The sequence below is a fragment of the Filicampus tigris genome, chromosome 13 (genome assembly GCF_054856515.1).
Source record: "Filicampus tigris isolate MCC_2025a chromosome 13, RoL_Ftig_1.0, whole genome shotgun sequence".
In the NCBI taxonomy this organism is placed as follows: domain Eukaryota; kingdom Metazoa; phylum Chordata; class Actinopteri; order Syngnathiformes; family Syngnathidae; genus Filicampus; species Filicampus tigris.
The window spans coordinates 5,278,195-5,299,939 of record NC_141229.1 but is presented as its reverse complement, the minus strand read 5'-3'; the positions used below and the strand labels follow the sequence as shown (position 1 = coordinate 5,299,939).

The 21,745-nt window shown below is 42.6% G+C and overlaps 2 protein-coding genes and 1 gene segment (V, D, J or C); all 3 read right to left on the bottom strand.

Moving 5' to 3' along the window:
- Positions 1-866: 866 nt before the first annotated feature.
- LOC147137305 (T cell receptor beta variable 5-1-like) lies at positions 867-3,025 on the bottom strand. The segment is given in 2 exon segments: positions 867-1,708; positions 1,798-3,025. Coding segments are annotated over 2 exon segments (456 nt in total).
- Positions 3,026-3,178: 153 nt separating this feature from the next.
- On the bottom strand, positions 3,179-13,443 carry slc2a1c (solute carrier family 2 member 1c). Of its 3 annotated transcripts, none has more exons than XM_086050231.1 (11): positions 13,297-13,443; positions 10,863-10,904; positions 9,765-9,863; positions 9,539-9,699; positions 8,240-8,480; positions 8,002-8,164; positions 6,592-6,776; positions 5,656-5,757; positions 5,474-5,575; positions 4,037-4,240; positions 3,179-3,946 (listed from the first exon to the last, which is right to left on the bottom strand). In XM_086050231.1, the coding sequence occupies exons 2-11, from the start codon at positions 10,875-10,877 to the stop codon at positions 3,767-3,769; spliced, it is 1,452 nt and encodes a 483-aa protein (XP_085906357.1). In that variant the 5' UTR covers positions 10,878-10,904; positions 13,297-13,443; the 3' UTR covers positions 3,179-3,766. The 3 variants fall into 3 exon arrangements, with proteins under 3 accessions (XP_085906357.1, XP_085906358.1, XP_085906359.1); XM_086050232.1 differs by having other exon boundaries at positions 10,863-10,936; positions 13,297-13,427; XM_086050233.1 differs by having other exon boundaries at positions 10,863-10,933; positions 13,297-13,414.
- Positions 13,444-17,371: 3,928 nt separating this feature from the next.
- smoc1 (SPARC related modular calcium binding 1) overlaps positions 17,372-21,745 on the bottom strand; it is a 43,350-nt gene continuing 38,976 nt past the window's right edge. For 9 of the 10 annotated variants that reach the window (XM_086050484.1, XM_086050479.1, XM_086050474.1 and 6 more), the window contains one exon: positions 17,372-20,775. In XM_086050484.1, the coding sequence (XP_085906610.1) occupies positions 20,667-20,775 (109 nt within the window). In that variant the 3' untranslated portion in view covers positions 17,372-20,666. The remainder of the gene's footprint in view (positions 20,776-21,745) is intronic. The other variant, XM_086050481.1, reaches the window with a different exon arrangement.

The window sequence follows — 21,745 nt, the reverse complement described above, 5'->3', positions numbered from 1 at the left end:
AAACATGCAAAGTCTAAGAAATACGCGGTACTAAATTGTGGATGGATGGCGATAAAACAGTTTTTCACCACTTCAGTTTTCTAGATTGGGGGGGGTGGGGTGGGGGCGTGGCTAAAACGATGAAGCGCGACAGACTTTTGAGTCCGTCATAAGTCCCGCCTCCCCCGCCATATAAGAACTTGAACGCCAGTTTGTTCGCATTAGTGTTGTCAGGCGCAATTTCAAGTTGCTTAGTTTTTATTACTGGGCCAATTTTCTACCACTAGAGCTTGCAGTTAGCTAGCTAACTTTGCACACACTTTGAAAATGACATCTTCCCTAGCAGAAAAGTTCAATCCTTTGATGAAATGGTTATAGAACCGCAACATAGATGCTATTCAGCGTCAGCATTAAGCTAACGGACTAAAGGCTAAGATGTTGTGGTTGTTTTAAAAATTAATTCTCTTAGTTTCATGTTTAGTTTAAAGGGGAAGTCAACCCAAACGTTTCGAAACAATTATGTCCTATGCAGCCCCACTAGTCTAAACACGGCATTCTGATTAATATTGTGTTTGTGGAATATGAGTTCAGCAGTAAAATCCACCTTTTTTTGTACACTACAGGGGGCGGCCATTTTGCCGCTTTCTGCCGACTGAAAATGACATCACAGTTGCTCAGGGCTCAGGTAACGACCAATCATGACTCAAACTTCAGAAAACAGGTGAGCCGTGATTGGTCGTTACCTGAGCCCTGAGAAACTGTGATGTCATTTTCAGTCGACAGAAGTGACAAAATGGCCGCCCCCTGAGATGGCTTAAAAACAGGGGGGATTTTGCTGCTTAACTCATATTCCACAAAAGTAATATTAATCAGAATGCCGTGTTTAGACTAGTGGGCCGGCATAGAACATATGCTCGAAAAAAAATGTTTGGGTTGATTTCATCTAAGTAAAAATGCTGATTATCTAAAGTAAAAACCAGTTGGTGAGTAGCCTCGTGTATCCCTTGAGGGAAATGAAGACAGTTCACATTGCTGTCAAAGCACAGGGCTCGTGTGTTACTGTTTCATGATCAACTGCTGCTTTAATGTCTTTTCTAGCGTTATCTCATTTTGGTCCAGGCGTGTTTCATTAGTTTTTTGTTTTTTTTTAATAATTGTGTGGAAGCACAATTGCAATGTCTGATTTTCCATTGGTCAATTTTCAATCGACCATGAGACGTGATGAATCGACTATCAATTTGATTCTATTGACTTTGTTGCGCTATTGTACCTGCGTTCGGATGCCTTTTTGCCCTGTGAAACTAACGCGAGAATTCTCAATGGCAGCGATGGAGCCGGGTGCCGCAGGTGTTGGTTTTGATATTAAACCCAGATAAGCAAGGGTTGCCTGTTTTGTGTACGGCTGGAGGTCCAACATGCAGCACCGTGCGAGTCGTGCAAAAGTACACCGCACTGTCATTGAAGTTCAAGTTGGCGATGATCAGGTCGGATCGTTGGCGTCCGTCTCCGCCAAAGTCGACCTTTCCTTTCAAGCGGTCCTCGGGAAAAGGGAACGTCTGGGTGAGGTAGCCCAAATACTCCATAGTGCCAACTCGATCTTGTTTGTACCAGAGGATTCGGTCGTAATCCGTGATGCTGTGCGAGCAGATAAGTTCATTGGCGGTGCGTTCCCCGAGTCTCTTTATCAGGAACGGCGGTGTTTGGTGCACCTTCACGGCGTCGGACGCTGCTGCTGTGGGAATGAACGCACGGGGTGTTAAGCAATGTGTTGCTTTATTTATTTATTTTTCTTTTCTTGGGGTGTTCTTGGTTCCTCACCTTTAGTCTGCAGCAGGATGAGGATGAGCACTGTCGCGATCATGTTAGTTGAAATGTCAGAGCCCCACTTTGCTGGTCCGGTCCTTTAAGATGCAGTCGGATTTCCCGCAAGAGGTGTGACAGATTTCCATTTATCAAAAGGAACAGTATCTAGAATGCTCCTTGACGTTGAAGCTGATGTTTGCCGCCCCCTTTTGGTGTAAAGCAGTAATTCTCAAAATGCGGTATGCAGGCTCCCTCTAGTGGTATGTGAATGAAAGCTCAAGTCAGTTGAATTGAACTTCCAACATTTATAACCTCGGGCAAAAATTATGAAATCACCAAGTCACTTTCTGGCTGTAAGAAACAGTCAAAGAAATCAAGAAAAAAAAAAAAAAAGAGTTAGTCAGAAACAATTAATTCTTTAGATCAAGCAGAGAGAGAAAAAAAACGACGTAATCGTCACCCTGTAAATTTCCATTCTCAAAACTAACACCAGCATCAGATTAGTTCTGCTTGTTCGTATGCCGTTAGAACATGAGTAATCACACCTTGGAGGGTTATTGCACCAAGTGGACTGAGATGACGTGTCCAACACATTTGTTAATTGCAACAAAGGAGAGCATTTTCAAACTTGAAGGAGGTAAAGCCCAAAGCAACTGTTATGTTGTTTCCAGGCAAGGGCAAAATGGCCGCTCCATAAAATGGGATGAAAATGGGCTGATTCTACTGCTTAATTCATATTCCTCAACACAGTATTAATCACAATAGCGTGTTTAGACTAGTGGGGCCGCATAGAACGTATTATTGTAATGAAAATTTGTGACTTGAGTTCTCTTTTCAAGCAAGTCATTCTCAAAGTGTGGAATGCAGGCTCCCTCTAGTGGTATGCGAAAGAATCAAGTAGCAATTCCCAAGTATAATTCAGTTGTTGAATCTGTAGAACTATTTGGTTTTAAATATTTATTTTAGATCCTTTTTTAAATTTTTTATTTTATTATTTTTTTTACAAAGCTTTTATGCGCAATACATTATAATTGAGTCACTTAAATACCTTTATTTTCCATTTTCCTATTTTAATGTTGTGAGATAAAATGTATGCAACTGTTAATTAGAGTGTCCAGCATTATCTAATACAAGATTATTATAAGGCTTACAGTTTACAGTCCTTATGTTGACACTAAGTTCTTTTCTTCAATTTAGTAGTGCTCTGCTTCTGTCTTTAATCATACTGTGGGTGTGAAAAGAATTTATGTTTGTGTATATCAATGTTCTTATTTCATACTGTACGTTGGCTGAGGCATCAGTTATTCGTCAATAAATCAGGTATCAGCATTTTTTCTTTTATCCCCGATATTAATAGGTATCGTTCCAGGCCCCCAAAATTCCAGATCAGTCAGGCTCTACTTGTGACACCTCAGTGTGTCTCTTTATTTGATTACATCACTTCTTTGCCTTCCTCATTTTTGTCCCTTTTGTTACGTTTGGTTGTCCATTCATCATCAGCACGTGAAAACACTCCGAAATGTTTCATCCGCCACGTCGCTTCATCTTTTAAATATTCAAAAGAGAAACATATCATCACTTCTTCTCATCACCTCACTTTGTCAAGTCACGTGTCAGTTACTCTGCAATTCTCATTATATATTTTTTATCCATGCTTTGCGCTTACTAATTGAACTAGTTAGGGGCAAACCAAACGCTTGTCTGCTCCAAAAAGATTTCAAAACTTTTGTTTCAAAGTTCTTACTTCCATCCACTAGGTGGCAATGTGTCCGTGCTATTGAGATACAGGGGGCCTGAAAGTCACAGTTAACAGTTTTTGAGTCTTAACGAGTTCCTTGGTGCACTTCCCGGCTTCTAGTACATCCAGTGGAGTGAGGTGACATTTTTGGATGGTTGGCAAAAACAGCTGCGGCCACCGGTGGTGAGCCACCCACTTTTTTTTTTTTTTTTTTTAACCATACGGAGAGGTACACCAAAGGTTGGCTTAGGTGAAGGTGTTGAATCCGTTCTTATTGTGCAAAGGGAGGATTTCCGCCCCCCGGAACGCCTCCGCAATTTCGTCGAACGTGCGACCCTTGGTCTCGGGAACTCGAAACCAGGTAAAGGTGAAGCCCATCAGAGCCATGACCATGAAGAGGAGGTAAGAGTAGCCGCCGATGACTTTCTACATGGAAGAGACAGATGCAAAAGTGGTAAAAAAAAAACCCCAAAAAAACGGACAAGAACTCCGACTCCATGTGCACTGGACACTCACCAGTATGGGAGGAAAGAGCAGCGCCAGGAGGAATTTGCCTCCCCAGTTGAGCATGCTGGCGAAGGCCATGGCGATGGACCTGCCGGGCTGGTCGAACAGCTCGCCCGCAATGAACCAGGAGATGGGGCCCGGCCCGAGCTCGTACGCCGAGATCAGGCAGAACACCAGCAGGACCTGAATGCTGCCCAGCTCGGGCACCATTTGCTGCAGCAAGGAGGGCGCAAAAGAAAACATTTTTGGCGCTTCATGACTTGTTTTTTCACTTGGTGTGCATCTCGCCAATTAAAGACAAAAGTAAACCTTACCTTACGAATAATACATGGACATAATGTCTTGGTACGCTTTAGTTTTGAAGTAGTTCCTGGCAGTGTGTCGCGGCGTAACTGCTAACTTGACTCGCTAGTTGGGGTGTTTTTATTGCCGACACAAACTGTTGCCACTGACGTTGACAAACACGTCAGCCTGAAATCAAGTTCAATCGATAATTAATGCTGCTAAAAAGATACTTAATTACACTGACAGACAGCTAGGTAGCCGCTAAGCAAGCGCTAGCTCACTTTTGGTGCTAGCTAGCTAGAGCTAGCTAGAGCTAGCTAGCGGCTAAGCAAGCGCTAGCTAGCTGTGTCTGCCTTATCAAGGGAATTTAATCGGCGAAAATGACTCTGCACACTTTGATGCTGACAGCCTGACAGAGTTGCCGTTCCGACTGATCACTTTTTAACAAAGCAGGCTTACTTGAATGTCTTTAAGCCGGCAAAATCGCTACTCTGGTTCTGACGTCACATCTCTCAAAGACCAAAAGCTATGGGGAGAGATTTGTGTCAAACCGAACTTCCTAATGTTTCTAGAGAGGAAAATAGTGTGCTGCTAAACACAGGTTGAATTTAGAGGGGAAATCAACCCAAACATATTTTTGAAACTACTACTTACTAGTTGAAACCCGGCAATATGATTACCGTCGCATTTGTGGAATAAGAGTTAATCGACACGTTTTTAGCCATCTCAGGGGGCGGCCATTTTGTCACTTCTGTCGACTGAAAATGACATCACAACTGCTCAGGGCTCAGATAACGACCAATCACGGCTCAGCTTCAGAAAACAGGTCAGCCGTGATTAGTCGTCACCTGAGAAACTGTGATGTCATTTTCAGTCGAGGGAATGACAAAATGGCCGCCCACAGAGATGGCTAAAAACGTGTGGATTACCTCTTATTCCACAAACGCAATATTTATCAGAATGCCTTGTTTCAACTAGTGGGCCTTGCATAGAACATATTCTTGAAAAAAATATGTTTGGGTTGATTTCCTCCAAGTAAAAATGCTGATTATCTAAAGTGAAAACCAGTTGGTGAGTAGCTTCGTGTATCCCTTGAGGGAAATGAAGACAGTTCACGTTGCTGTCAAAGCACAGGGCTCGTGATCAAAGAGTGAAGCTTACCACCACGCAATCTATGACCGTCATCAGAAGGTTGCACACGGCGATGATGATGAAGCCGATCAGAAGCAGTCGCCTTCTCCCGGCCTTTTCCATCAGGAAGAACTGAAGAAGGGTAAAGAAGAGCGTACAAAAATGACAAAAGGACTTGATGCGATGGCGGCCACGTGACAATGAAGACTCACGGCCACCAAAGTGAAGATCACGTTGACGGCCCCCACGCCCAAAGTCAGGTACTTGGCCTCCTCAAAATTAGCCTGGAACATTCTGGTGGAATAATTGATGATCTGAAAGACAGAGTTTCATGAGGCTCCCAAAATAGGGTTAGGGTTTCAGTCAAAGGATCGGCTTTCAGATTAACGTTTCAAGTCAGGGTTGGGGTTTTGAAAACTATAGTTTAGGGTTTTAAATTAGGCTTTCTATCTTCAGTTAATGGTTTCAAACAAGGGTTATGGTTTCGAGCAATGGTAAGGTTCCAAATTAGTCTTTCAGGTTTGGGTTACAAGGTTGTGTTTCAAACCTGGGTCAAGGTTTCTATGGTCATGGTTTCAGGCAAGGGTTCGGGTTTCAAACAAAGGTGACGGTTTCAAACTGTTGCTTCAAGCCATGGTTGGGGTTTCAAATAAAGATCAGGTTTGGGTTCCAAGTTAGGGTTTCAAATGAACTTTAGATTTTGAACTAGGGTCATGGTGTCAGGCAAGGGTTAGGGTTTCAAACAAAGGTGAGGGTTTCAAATTATGGTTTCAAGCCAGGGATAGGTTTTTAAACAGGTTTCAAGCCAGGGATAGGGTTTTAAACAAAAGTTATCATGTCAATTTTGGCTTTCAAGCTTGGGGTGGGGTTCCAAGTTGGGGTTTCAAGACTGGGTTGGGGTTTCAAATTATGGTTTCAAGCCACGGTTGATGTTTCAGACAAAGGTTAGGGCTTCAATTTGGGCTTGCAAACTTGGGTTAACATCCCAAGATACGATTTCTAGCCTGGATTAGAGGCATTGAGTTTGAAACATTGAGTTTCAAATCAGTGTTTTAAACTAGAATTAGGGTTTTAAATGCTTTCAAACAAAGGTTAGGGTGTTGAATTGGTGTCAAGTTGGAGTGTTGTGCCTCGTTTTAAGTGGTTACCGCGTTGAAGCCTGACAGCTGGCTGCCCAGGTTGACGCAGAGGACGATGATGATTGGCTGCCTGTAGCTTCGCTTCCGGAAAAAATCCAAGATGCCGACGGACGCCTGAGTGTGCGCCGCCTCACTCTTCATCTCCTCCAGCTCGGCCAGCGCCGGCTCGGGACATCCTCGCAGTCTGAGCAGGGCTGCGGGATGGTCACATTGGAATGAGCCGCACTGTCGGGAAAAAAAGCTACTACAGAGTTGCCGATTTGAACCCTTAGTTACAAATAATTCATCATTATGGTTAGAAAAGGTTTATAAATGTTTCAAACTGGCAAAGGGACCATGACTTTTTGTTTACATGTAAAGGTACAAACGAGTGCTAGGACTACATGAGTGCTCTTTCGAAAGAGCCCATTGTTGTATGGACTTCAAACGAACTGTCACCGGTTCCTGTGATGAAAAAAAAAAACGTCGCCGATTGGGTACTTCTGTACTTTTGGGATGCTCTTCAGTTCCCAGGTTGGATTGCGACATGCACTGCAAACTGGTTTCACATAGAAGCTAAGCTTTCAAACTAGGGTTATGGTTTCAAATTAGGGTTTCAAGGCTGGGTTAGGGTTCCAAGAAAATGATAGGATTTGAAGAGATACTTGGGGTTTCAAATCAGGGTAAGGGTTTCGAGTTATGCTTGAAACCAAGGTTAATGTTTCAAACAAAGTTGAGGGTGTCAAATTGGGGTTTCAAGCCTGGGTTATGGTTTATTTCAAATTACGGTTTCAAACCTGGGTTGGAGTTTCAAATTAGGGACATGGTTACAAACTATGGTTTCAACCCAGAGTTAGGGTTTAAATGTCGTGATTCAGGATAGGGCAAGGGTTTCAAGTTTTGCTTTGCAAAACTGGGTTGAGGTTTCAAGCAAAGATTAGGGTTCAAAATAGGGTTATGGTTTCAAAATATGCATTCAAGTCTGGGTTTAGGTTTCAAATTAGGGTACTGGTTTAAATTTGAGGGTTTCAAGATCATATATATTTTTTTTAAACTAGGGTTATGGTTTCAAATGATAGTTTTAAGCCTGCCTGGGTTAGGGTTTTAAACTAGCGTTATGGTTTCAAATTATGGTTCCAAGCCACGGTTAGGGTTTCAAATGAGGTTTTCCAGACCAGGCTTAAGCTTTTAAGTTAGGTTTGAAGCTAACCCTTTCAAATAGGTTACAGGGGTTTCAAATTAAGGTTTCAAATCTGTGTTAGGGTTCCCAAACGACGGTTAGGCTTTCGATTTAGAGTTTCAAACCTGGCTTACGATTTCAAACTAGGGTTCCAAATTTGAAGTTTTTAATTGAAGTTACGGTTTGAAGCTAGGTTAAGGTTTTGAACCAGGGTTGATCTTAGAAGTTAGCAATAAGGCTACGAGTTAGGGTTGTCCCACCAGCGTCGGCCTTGCCCTCCTGCCCCTTGTTGATGAGCAGGTATCGAGGGCTCTCGGGGCAGAAAGGCAGGATGAGGTACTGGGCCAGCGCCGGGATCAGTGACAGGGACATCATCATGGTCCAAAGTTCCTTGGTGCCCAGCATGGTCTCCAGTCCCGACACCTGTGACCAGCCCCCGGCAAACCTTTAAGCGCTCATTTAGTCTCTCCAGCAGCGCTGCATTCGAATCCACCTCACCATGCCCAGCAGGATTCCCGAGGCAAAGGCCACCTGGTTGAGGGTGGCGAAGGCGCCCCTCAGTAAGGTGGGCGACACCTCCTGGATGTAGAGCGGATTGAGGCTCATCACCAGGCCGCAGAAGAGACCGAAAAGCAGCCGGCCCAGGATCAGAGCCTCAAACGCTTGAATGGCTTTGGACACCACCATCAGGGATGCCCCCACCACCGACAGGCAGTTGACGATCAAGATGGAGTTACGCCTGGAGGGGGGGGTAAACGATGACGATTCAATTGAAGTACATCAGGGACAGTAGAGTCGGCGTTTATTTGCCTGGAGAAGTGAGTACTTTGAACGTTTACGGTGTTCCTACACAAACTCCTCTGAGTGAGATTTTGAAAATTCAGCCCCCAGAGCCAGTTTCACTTGGCAACATGATATTTGGTAGACATGTCTATCACGATTAGTCCCACAAAAAAAGTCTGAGAAGGTCAGGTAGTCGGCCATTTTTCTTTTAAGCGGCTATTCATAGATCATTCTGGCCATTTCCAGGGTACCTTTTAAGACTGCTCAAGTTGAATTTTCAAAAATTCAGCCCCCAAAGCCAGTTACACTTACCAATTGGTGAGCGTGTCTATCATGAGTAATCCCACCCAAAAAGTCCAAGTAGGCCATGCTGTAAAAGATACAGGAAGTCTGCCATATTTTTTCTTCAAAGATGGCCTTTTATGGCTCATTTTGACCATTTCCTGTGACCCCAGCAAAAAAAAGTCTTTTTGAAAAGACACTCAAAGCCTGTTTCACTTGGCAACATTCAATTTTGCAGCACAGGTGTTCCACTACTTCCAGTCAGACAAAAGTGCGAGTCATACCGGGGCAAGTTTGTGGGTCATATTCATTCCCCGCAGCCCCGCGACGGCACCGTTCCAGCAACACGGGAAACGACAACCTTAAAGTGGAACTAAACCCAAGATGTCAAAACTCTTGTTATATTTTAAACGTGCGGGAACGCGAAAATATGACATGCATTCTCCAGTTCTGGATTATTATGCGTCTTTATTTACAAAAAAAAATCAGAGTTGCTAAATCCCAGATGCCAGGAGGAGAAGCGTGCACTTAAGTCAGTAGAAGTTTAACTTCAGAGACATAATGGAAGAGATTGAGTCGCTCGTGCCTTTAGGAAGAAGTGTCAGGCGTTAAACTTCACACCTCTAGTCCCGGATTTCCGCTCCTGATACTACCTTGGGAAATTGGCCCTCCCTCCCCCTCGGTACCTTCCGCATCGGCCAGCGACACGGGGTCCTAATATTTCGTTCTCACCGTCCAAAAGAGTCTGCCAGGTATTTGACACCCAGGCAGCCCACTAGGGCTCCAAAGTCCTTGATGCTGACAGAGAGGGACCACAGCAGGGTGAGGCTGTGGTCTGACATTGTTTCGTTATATCGGTCCCTCCAGGTCTGGTTGAAGAACTCCTCGATGATCTAAAAGCAGACATGGCGTAATTTGTTTGGAAAAGCCTCTCCCTCGCGGGTGGCGTCTGCCTCACCTTGGCGGGAGCGTTGACGTTCCCCGTGTGGTAGCCCACCTGCAACGAGCCCAGAATGGCCGCCATCACCGAGGCCAGGAGTAAGGCCGTCAGGTGGCACTGGAACAGACGGTGAAAGGATGACGGACAGCTGTCGGTCACCGATGGTTGTCAAGTAAAGGTTAGAATTTCAAATGAGGGGTTCAAGACGGGGGTACGGTTTCTTGTTTTGGTTCCAAGCCCACGTTCAGACTCCAAACAATGGAAAGGGGCTAGAATTATGGTTTGAAGCAAAGGCTAGGGTTTCAAGTAAAGGTTAGGGATTCAAATTAGGGTCTCAAGCCTTGATTTGGGTTTCGGACAATGGTATGGCTTCAACTGAGGGTTTCAAGGGAAAGTCAATTCAAACATATTTTTTTCAAGAATATGTTCTATGCAAACCCACTAGTCAAGACATTCCGATAAATATTGCGTTTGTGGAATCAGAGTTCATCTCTGGGGTCGGCCATTTTGTCACTTCTGTCGACTGAGGATGACGTCACAATCACGGCTGACCTGTTTTCTGAAGCTGAGCCGCGATCGGTCGTTACCTGTTCCCTGAGTAGTTGTGATGTCATTTACAGTCGACAGAAGTGACAAAATGGCCGCCCCCTGAGCTGAACAAAAACGGGTGGATTTTGCTGCTTAACTCATATTCCACAAACGGAATATTCATCAGATTGCCATGTTTCAACTAGTGGGCTTGCATAGAACATATTCTTGAAAAAAATATGTTTGAATTGACTTTCCACTTTAAAGCACTGGTAGGGCTTCTTATCAAGGTGTCAAGACGGCGTTTGGGTTTCAAATCAGGGTTTGAAGCGTGGGTTAGGGAGTAAATTGAGGTTTAGTGTTTCAAACTCCAGCCAGAAGCCAATGTTGGGGTATCAAGAGTTTAAAAGCCTGGCCCCTGGTATGCACATAGTAGTGGAGGACATGACAGTATGGATGGTCTTGGAGGTTAAAGGCGCAGTCAAGTATTTTCACACAATGCTAACATGTTGACTCCTATTTACATCGAGCAAGTGTTAGTGATCTGCTCTCACGTGTCCGGAGGGTGAAACAGACGACAACACAAACCTCCTGTATGGCCATTTGTCAGCTTCGGATGGCGTTCGTCTCCTGTCAGGTGATCACAATGCATTTATTTACTGCTGAGGAACAAACAAACAAACAAACAAACACAAGATCATTGCAATTCAAAGACCTCCGCCAGGGAACAATCCTTGGGGCCCCAGTGCAAGTGGATTGTCTCGACCAAACCTAACTTTGATCTGAAACCAAATTCGAAAATTTAACCCAAAACAAGCTTTCAAAGCTGAACTTGAAACACAGAGCCCATCTTGAAACCCTGACTTAAAACTTTAACTCTGGCTTGAAACATTACTTTGAAGCTATAATTCTGGCTTGAAACCCTAACGCAGGCCTCAAACCCCAAATTGAAAGCCTATCGCGGTCTTAAACCCCTTACATGAAACCCCAAGCAAGGCAGGTCTGAAATGCAAACCAAAGCTTGAAAGCAACTTGAAACCCAGTCCTGAATTCCTAATTTGAAACCCCAACCCGCCGTTATGCCGTTTAACATTAAACCCTATCTTGAAACTCTCTGACCTGAAATACTTCTTGAAAGCCTGAACCCAGGTTTGAAACCCAAATTCCCCTGGCTTGAAACCCCAACCAGTCTTGGCCACCTAAGCCAGTAAACCATAACCCAGTAAAGAAGGGCTGGACGATTAATCGAAATTGAAACTGTGATTTTGGCGATTAATGTGCAGAACAATGCGGTGCATTTACAAATTCCCAACGTTGTGAACGTATCCTAAATGTAACATGTTACTTGCGTAGCAAGCGTGTAGGCTATGTGATTCTGCCGTCCCTGGGCGTGCTTTAAGCCGTTTAACGACACACTCGTTGGAGTTTACTATAAAACCATAAAAGTTAACACACAACAAAAAGAATTACGCACATTCTCTATTAAAATACAAAAGATGCTTCGTTTTGAAAACATTGCTAGCGCTAATGCTAAAGTTAATGGAGAATCCCTTTTAAATGCTAACAGGAAATCAGCATCGACTTCGGGAGTGATAGTCCTTCAAATAACGGATATTCGCTCACAAACGCTGTGGGAACACACACAGGTAAGATAAACTAGTGATGGGACGAGCAACATTGGTGCATCAGCACTGTGCCGAGTTCTCACGTGCGAAACCCCGCATTCGTGCGTGTATCGCTTTAAGAAAAAAATCATGTGACCAATACAGGAAGTGTGTCGTTTGGCCGTGCCGTGTCAAATTGTGTTGAGAAGGAAACAAACTGTATCGACATGTTGTGGGTTTGTTGGATGGAGATTGAACACTTTGGTTAACAAAATTCCATATATAAAGGTAAACGTCATCTCTAAATTTGATTAGATAAATTTGTTATATATTACATGCTCATTTGAGCCTTTACACAAACAAGCAGATTTTGAACTCTTCTCATCAACAACTTCACTCAGCAAACAAAAGGAGCAAATAGAATTGACAAAGATCATATTTTAAGTGCAAAACTAGCAATTGAATAAAGATTTAATATTTCACAAGCTAATGTTGGGTCGGCATGCAAGTTGTTCCATCGTATTTGCATATTGTTCCATTGATTTTAGATCTACAGTAGAGGTCACTACTGAGTGACCGACGCAGTGTCAAAACAGTTTGTTAAATGTGTCGATACACACTTTGAGGCATCATCATCCCATCACTAGATAACACTACTCAAAGGCACACATATTTCTTTCATTTCATATTTCATTCCAATCGCAACTTCTTCTGTTGTCATTCTCCAACCATGCTCAGCGCCACGCTGCCCCCAAGAGGCCAAGACGCGCGCGAACAGCCAGTACTTGTTTTTTAATTGTTATCATTCTAGTGTATTCTTATTTGACCTTTGATTTGACCTTTCATGTCATATTTACGATTGAGTTTTCAAGGATTCAAATTCAAGGATACAAAGATCTAAGGATTTTTTTTTTTTTTAACGCACATTTTCCACGGCATGGCACGAAATGCAATCCGCGAGATCCCAGGTTGGCCCAGCAAGTCCCAAGACTTGTGAAAATAGCACAAGATAAAATAATTACGATAAGGAGAGAAGTGTTATTCAAGGCTTCAAATGTATGCACAAATGCAAGGCATCGAAAGTTTGGATGTAGCAGAATGAAAATGCACGAGGCTCGAATTTCACAATATTTACAAGGTCGTCTTGTACTTGACAAAAAAGAAGAGTGTCCAAGAAAAAAATGCAGGGATAAATGGGCATGAGGCGATGATGATAGTTTAGGTTAGTTGTGTTTTAGCAGTAGAATAAATACTGAGCGTTGAACTCAATAAATAATCGTGATTTCAATCTCAATCAAAATAATCGTGATTATTATTTTCCCCGTAATCGTCCAGCCCTACAGAAAACCTAACCCATGAAAAATGACTCAATCACTCAACCAGATCAAAATAAATACATGAATATAGTGCGTACTCACCAATACTGCTGAGTAAAGCTTGTCCAAGGTAATCACAACGGAACACGTTTTTTTTTTTTTTTTTCTTTTCTTTTTTTATATACACTCTATCGTTTACTATCTGCCACCCGATGCCATCCTCATCCCGTGCGGTTCAAGTGCAAGTGTGTTCTTGGCTGAGCACTCCATCCGTGGAGCCGTGTGCACACACAAGTATACAAAAAGGCACAAACACACACTTACCGGACCAGTTAGACTACTGATGAAGTCACACACAGTCGTTGAATTTGTGTCCGGCCTGGTAAAATAACAGCCGCGGGCCTCCCGGGAAGCTTCCCATGTAACAGCTGATCCGAGACATGTTTTTAGGGGCTGACCGAGGATCAGTTGGCGCGCCCCGCTGCAACTTTGGCGGACCGCTGGCAACTGACCCCCAAGGCGTTTTGGCCGCCAGTCGTACAAGACACGTGCTCGATTGTTTCGTTTTGCTGCGCGGATGCGACGATGTCGCCCGCGTGAGGATTATCTATGACTTGTATCTTTCTAGGAAATGAAAACGCTGACATTAGAATGAGGGGGCTTTAACACGTTAGCGGCTAATGCTAATTAGCGAATGCTCGCTGGCACGTTGGCAGGTCTGGTAGCGACCGAGGAGTTGCAGAGAAAGCAGTCAAAGGAAGCACACAGGAAGCGCCTAACCCAGTCTTGAAATCTTCCTTTTAAAAAAAAAAAAAAAAAAAAAAAGAGACCCAGATTAGTCACACGTGCGTGTCCGTCTCTGCTAAATTACTCGATCACGTCGGTCGTTCATGTCGTCGTCCGGAACTATTCAGCCAAACCGTTTGAAAGTGTAAAGAACGGCGTAACCTCAACCAGCGAGCTCGTTTTACGCTGTTGATGCGTGTCTGGAACATGAACTTCGACCTCCACCAGGCCACGGCAACTCCTTGACCCCTGGGCAGGTTCGAACCGACCCTGACCCCCAACCGGCGTTAATGGCCCTTTCCAATTACTTCTTAAGGCGTGTCATGTGATTTTAAGTGTTTCAATGCACACATGGGGCTATCCCAGCTGAGTTTAGGTGACAGTAGTAAAAATATAAACCATTTTGGGAAGGAAGGGGGGGGGGGGTGTTGTAAAATATAAAATAGTACAAAATATTAGCTAAAAAAAAATAGAACTCGTTTTATTTACTGCACGACTCATGGCTCTAAGACCTTTGGAAAATAGTTTAGGAAGATATTAATCTTTTTGTCTAGTCAGGTGGTCGAGGTGAGCACTGACTTGACATTAGCGATTTTTTTTGTTTTTTTTTTGGCCGTATTAAATTAGCGATTGAACATGATTTTGGGGTGGTGTTGTTTAGATGCGCAATTGTGATAAAATAGCGATATAAGGCACCAACTTAAACTATGCTGTTTGGTTACTGAAGCAATCCGGTTTTTTTTTGTGTGTTTTTTTTTTTAATATATCCTGAAAAGTACCAATTATGGAGATGCCAGGATTCCTCTGAACAGCAACGATATCACGTATAAGGAGTTTCCGTTGCGAATTGGCGCAAGATAAATAAAACCGACTTGACTTGACATCAGGTCACGAGCCCCGATTCCAGTCGCCACCTGTGGAATCCACACACGGCGTGTGCGCGTGTCATTACAAAACTCTTTTGAACTCCACACTGCGAGTCAAATGTGCCACATGTGTCCGTGGATGAGCCAGATGTGCTGCAGCTGCCTCGCGGCTCCGATTTCATCGGTGATACGAGCTCCGACCCCCAAATCCCGCCTAAGCGCCCTCCCACCCGCCGACAACGGCCGCGCCTTTAAAGTCTCATCTGTACGTCGCATCGAAAACAGAGCGTGTCTTTGTCGTTACGTTTTTTTTTGTTTTTTTTTTTTAAACTCCACGCATGGAAGCTATTAGCATTGATTGTGAGAGTGCACCTTTTAATTGCATGTCAGCTTCAAACAAAGGCACCTGGTACCGCAACGTTCATGCACACAGTCTGCCCTCGAAAAGGATACGGGCAGTAAGTCAAAGACGTACGTCTCGTGTGGTCAGAGTGCGCCGAACTTCGCTACAAGACAAAAACGGATTTGCTTCGTAGTTGCGCATTGCCCGTCTGCCTAGTATGCTTGGTTCAAATTGGGTAGCAATCGGACAAAACTCTCCAAGAGGAGTTTGTGTTTGGAGGACTCCAAAATGACCCTAAAACGCCCACTTTTTAAATTTTTTTTTTAACATTTTTTAACTAAAACTAGAAGTTCAGCGATTAAATGGACAACTAATCCATTATCAAATGAATAATAGTGTCCACTTTTTGAATGAAGGGATGGAAATTAAAACATGTTTTTTTTAAAAATGCAATTCATTGATTAAACGATCAAATATTCCACGCATGAATCGATAGTTAAAGTATTTGGTAGTTGCAGCCCTACTTCAAATCATTTTTGTCAGATTGCCTTTTCCCGCATGGCTTCTTGAGCGGTTCACATATTGAACACTTGTGAAATCGGTCCCAGAATAATCTTGGGATGTTCGATACTATATATCGGTGCAGCTCGGTCGTGGACTGTTGGTTGGGGACCACTACAGGTCTAAGGGTGCCAAGATGGTCTTGACCGTTTGGGAGTTTTTTTTGAGGAAAAGTAGCCTCTCGTGAGGAGTTTTGTCTTGAGGCGGACAGTGTTTTTTTTTTAGGTCTGCTTCTTTGCGGATCACCCATCACCATTAGCAGTGATTACTTTCGTCTTTAAACCGCTTTAGGCTGTCTGGAAGCACTTGAGCACACACACACACACAGGTTCAGTGTTCAAACCCAGGACGGACACATTCCCAATCAGTCCCGATCAAATTAGAAGATTTGAGAAAAGTACTTGGCCAAAACTTTCTGCATTCTTAACATTTAGTGAGACACTTTTTGGAGAGAATTGTGGAATGTAGTCCAATGGTTAAGAGCTGGAAGAGTAGTTCACGGGTGCCAGTTTGTTCATGCAACACAGATGTGAAGCAGTTGTCAGAATATACAACAAGTTCAACAAGTAAACATTACTTCAGGGCTGCAAAACATTTTTTTTGGGGGGGGGGCATTTAGTGATGTCTGCCTGTCTCCTAGATGGGGTTTAGATTTGGCAACAATCAGATAAAATCTGACAAAAAGAGTTTTATTTTGCCATCCAACTTTCCACCATGCTCCATGCTGAGCACCATCCACCTGACCAATCTTTGTTTTTCAAATTTGGAAGCTATTGGACAAAATGACTCAGACAAGTTTGTCTTTAAAGGACCTTTGGAAATAGGCAAAATGACCCTTAAAATGGCCGCATTTGATCAAACTGGCACAACTTTCTGAGTGTTTCTGGGCCTGGTTTATTGAAACCTTTTGGTGGGTCGACTCATTATAGACATGCCTACCAGATCTCATGTTGCTAAGATAAACAGGCTAGCTAACATTGTTGAGTCAAAATGTTGGCTTCAAAACAAAATGGCCGACTTGTGTCTTATGGGGCAGGATTTCTTGAGACTTTTTTTTTTGTGAGTCTACTCAAGATAGACAAGCCGACAAGATCTCATGTTGCTAAGATAAACAGGCTAGCTAACATTGTTGAGTCAAAATGTTGTCTTCAAAACAAAATGGCCACTGTTCACCTTGATACCTGAAAGATTTACTGCGTTTCTGAATCTGGGAAAACCCTCTAAATTGTGTTTTTTTTTTTTTTTGTTTGCCTTCAGAATAACAGCAATTTAAAAAAAGTGCTGTGCTCGGGTCTTAATTATACAGCAACAATTTTTGTCAACGCGGCTTCTGAACACAATGTATTACAAAGAAACACCGGAAAGCAATCAACATGTTGACTTGTGATATTCGTCAGGAGACTCAAATATTTATTTTACGGATTGCGATTTGTATCACGTCTCACGGTGTGTACAAAAAGCAGGATTAAACAGAGTAGGGCTGCCAATATTAATGGACGAAGGCATGTAAACATAGTATTCCATTCATTGTAACTGCTAAATCTTCGACAGTTAAGTGGAGTCAAAATACAGTTGAAACATTTGTGCTGGTTTGTAATTAAACACTCACAGAATGTTGCTTTTTTTTTTTTTTTATTGTTTTTATTATTATTACCTTTAGGGTTGGCACGAACTTGAATTTACAAGAAAAGTTAGCAAAAAACATTGATCTCCAAGCATCGTGTGCAAACAAAATGCTCGAAAATGTTGGGTTGGACTTTAGGGACGAGTAGCACAGACTCAACTTCAGCCGACACTTGCCTATGTCTGATGTTAGAGACAAAACGTAGCCAGTCACCTTTACATTTTATCCAAAGCTAAATTGGGCATACAATGGGCAAATTAATTTCGTTTGCCTTATATTTCTTGATTTGCTTGGAATTATTCCGTAGCTATCAGATCATTTAGGATGTTTGATGTTTTGTAGTAAGTGATAAAAACTTGTTTCCATTGGGCCGTTAAAAAAAACATACTGAAAGGGAAACGGCGTGCCACCTCAACGATAGCGATATTTTGAACACATTAGTTTTAGATTCAAAGACGACTGAGCCAAAAATGATGCTCCATCGCGACCGCCATATTTGGTCCCACTTCAATCGCCGGGTTCGACTTTACATTGTAAGCAACTGGTATTAAAGTAATTTGAAAAATGTCATTTGCATTTGCGTTTTCTATAAGCGAAGGGCGGATTGATTAAAATAAATCCGATTTTTTTTTTTTTTTTTTTTTTGTGGAAACAAAATCAGAGATTTTATGTTCAAGTCATATCGGCCAATCGTAACATGAAAAATTGCGCCAATTTTTTGTCCCACAATTAACTTGATTAATTCAGTCAGGTGAATTAGGTCGGAAGTAACCCGGCGTATGCCCAGCTTCAGCTCTAAAAATCAGCCCAACGTCATTTTGGTGCATCATGACAGGAAAGTGAAGTGAAGTCCTTACTCTGTGCAAACTTCGCCCCGCCACAATGCAAGTCAGATATCACACTGGCAAAACACGCTAATGTTTCTAGAAAGGTTGCTTACAGTTTAGGGTTGAAAATTTCCGGGAATTTCCAAAGTCTGAAACTTTTCCTGGGAATGAACGTGAATTTATGGGAATCAACCGGAATGAACCAGAAGTTTACGCAATTGAAGCTTTCACTAAATGAAACATATTTGGAGAAAATATTTTTGGCAATAACGCTGACTAGAGGTGCAACAATTAATCGAAAACGAACCGATTATCACAATCGACAACTATTTCGATAATCAATTAATTGTTGATTTTAGCACCTCAACAGAAAATATTGTCCGATTTCTGTAGATCCCCATGAAAGCTTTGTGTCGAATCAAAGTAATCCGCTGCTCGAATGAAGTGGGATTTTTTTTTTAATTTTCATTAGGTTACAGTAGTGCCTTGAGATGAGTTTGATTTGTTCCATGGTCATGCCCACGTGTATCTCAAATCCTTTTTGCCCATTGAAATGAATCGGAAATAGCATTCATCTATTCCAGCACCCCCCCTCCCAAAAGAAAATAAAAAACACACAGCTGGGTAGAGTGGGGTGAGATGTGCCCTTGAGTAACCGCCCACTTTCCATAACTCCCGTCCTGACCTTCTTCCACTACCGCTACGGTAAGTTATTCGGAAATATGCTTCTAAAACAGTGACTATCGATGCTAACGGTTAGCATGTGAGCTTTGAGCTAGACGGATTTTTTTTTCCATAGGGCAAAGCTACGTTGCCTGAAGTAAACAAAGTGTCCTTTTCTTTGTTTCAAGTTTGGTGTGATGTACAATCAACGTCAAGCGGGAGTGACATTCAACAGCTTGAAGCCTGTTTTATTGATTAATTGTGCAATATTTGCTAAACTGCTGCTTATTGTGAAGTGAGTTGAGCTCATGCTAGTAAGTCAAAGCAAAAATATTGGCCAACTGACGGCTTATATCTTGAAAAACTTGTAAGTTGGGTCACTCGTATCTCAAGGCACAACTGTAGAGTAATGCCCTCTATTGTTTTCAGGGACATTTCTGACAAAACTAAATGTTTATGGTTACACTTGATTGCGATACCTTCCCAGTGACTTCGCATCAATTCCCATGCAGTGTCAAGATTTGGAATATTTCCCAAATTCCCCTGGCTAATTTCCGATGGAAATTTTTGGGAAATTTTCCGGAAATGTTCCATCCCTTTGCAAGCCAGTTTACAGTGCAAGAGGGGATCCATACAGCTAAAATTCCGTGCTGATGAATTCAACTTCGGCAGTCACAGTTTAATTCTAATTCATTGCGCACGTTCATATGTACAACAAACATTCCTTCGCCGTTGCTAGTAGGGATGGGCAATCCGCGGCATTTCTTTGAACAACTACGGAGAAAATTAAAGACGGAATGTCCTGAATTCCTGTTTCGACACCCATAGCTGACATGTTGTCCTGTAGTCAGCAAATTCGCAGGTCATGCCATTTCATTCAAGACGCGTTTCCATGCTATCGACAGAATTATCAACAATTAATCGATCTTTTTTTTTTTTTTTTTTTTTTTTTTAAGATGGAACAAATCTCTCCCGGAATGTTCTGAACGCCTATTTCGATGCTCCAATGCCGATATTTTTGCTGATGTCCTTCTTTAGACAGCAAACTAGCAGTGCGCTAGATTTCGACTCAGTTACTTCAAGATGGGATTCAACATCAATGACGTAACCGTTAAATTGTTGTTTTCATACTATCGTGAAAAAAAATCCTGTGAATAATACGCGCCCGTGTATAATACGCCCGCCCATCGATGATACTCATTGTTGACATCATGTTGTCCTTCAGTGAGCAATGTCATAGTGCACGCCGCCATTTTGTCACGTTATGTTGGTCTTCCTTATCAAAGAAACTGGTTGCGCGCCTCCGTTCCGTCAAGGCGCCATTTCCGACAGAGTTCTTACGATCAAATTATCCCCTTGAGATATTTTAGATATCCCTTTCGATGCCCATAGATGTTCCGATGTTACGTTGGTCTTCTTTAGACCACAAAGGTCCACCCCGCGTCGCTTCAAGACGCGTTTTCCACACAATCCACAGAATTTTTAACGATCAATTCGTCGATGCATTATGCCCATCCCTATTTGACAGCAATGTGCATTTTAGCCTGCTAACTGCTAACTTGGTTCACATCCTCCACTTGTTATGTGACGACTTTTACATGTACTGTATATATATTCTCACTCTTACCGGAGCGCCATTTCACTCGCTTAAAAACCGCAAACAATCCAAAATGCAAACATAACATGTCAAACACAGGGAGGAGAAAGTGCAAATATTTTGGCGCCGCTTCGTTTTCGTCTGTTTAGCGTGTGTGTCTGTGTCTGTATATGCAACAAGTCAGGAAGTTAATTTTCCTCTCCGATCAGTCGGTCTTTTTTTCACCGTCAAGCGAGCGCGTTGATGCCTTCCTTCTGTGCCCTCTGCTCTCGTCTCGGCTCCTGGACCGTTCTCCTCTCACACCAGACGACCTGCTGCAATCACAGCATGGAAAGACACGCTGAAGTGTGACATGCGCCGATTCGATCATAGAGGTTCTGTATTATAGGACATGCATTTAGGTATGAATCGCAAGTGTGTGTAGCTTGTAGAAAACGTAGCTTCCACTCTGTAACACTCCTTGGGAAGTGAGGGGAAAAAAATGACCCCCCCCCCCCCCCCCAACTCCAGTTTCACCAATCACTATTAAACTGGCTGGACATATCTTCCGTAACAGGACGCATGGAAGTCTCAAGGACTGATACCTGAAATTGAACAGGAAGTCTGGCGTTTTGGTTTGAAGCAGCCATTTTGGGGTGAATTAAAGGAATCGTACTTTGACAGACGCTAGGACTGCACAATATATCGAAAAAAAATATTGCGATATTGAGATAATGGCCTTCGCGATATGCATATCGCAAGGACATGCGATCTTTTTCTTATGGTATCGTCTGCTTTTATCCGAATTTGACCACCCAACAGTTGGACATTTTCTAGGGGAATTGCAATTAGCTAAGAACGCGTTGAGCTTGCTTATTTTGCTGCATGAAAAAAAATAGACTTCTTTCATAAGAGAATAAAAATATAATTCCCTTAGATACATGTTAAATATCGCGATAATATCGATATAGTCAACATCCATATCGCATGTTTTTCCAATGTCATACAGCCCTAGTTGACGCTATCAAGGTTATCACAGTTAAAACTAAAACTAATGAAATAACTAAAACTGGAAAAATAAGACATTTTCGTTAATGGAATTTTTGGGGGTAAAAAAACGAAAACCATAATTCTAGCAAAAATGATTATCGTAGATGAGCTTTCGGAGTTCATTTTGAATGTACTGATTTTGGTATTTTCTGTAGGTCCATATAGAAGAACGAAGATCGATTGTTAGTTTACTCATGATAGACATGCTAACGAAATTTCTGGTGCGTATGGGACACAGGTTTTGGGGGCTGATTT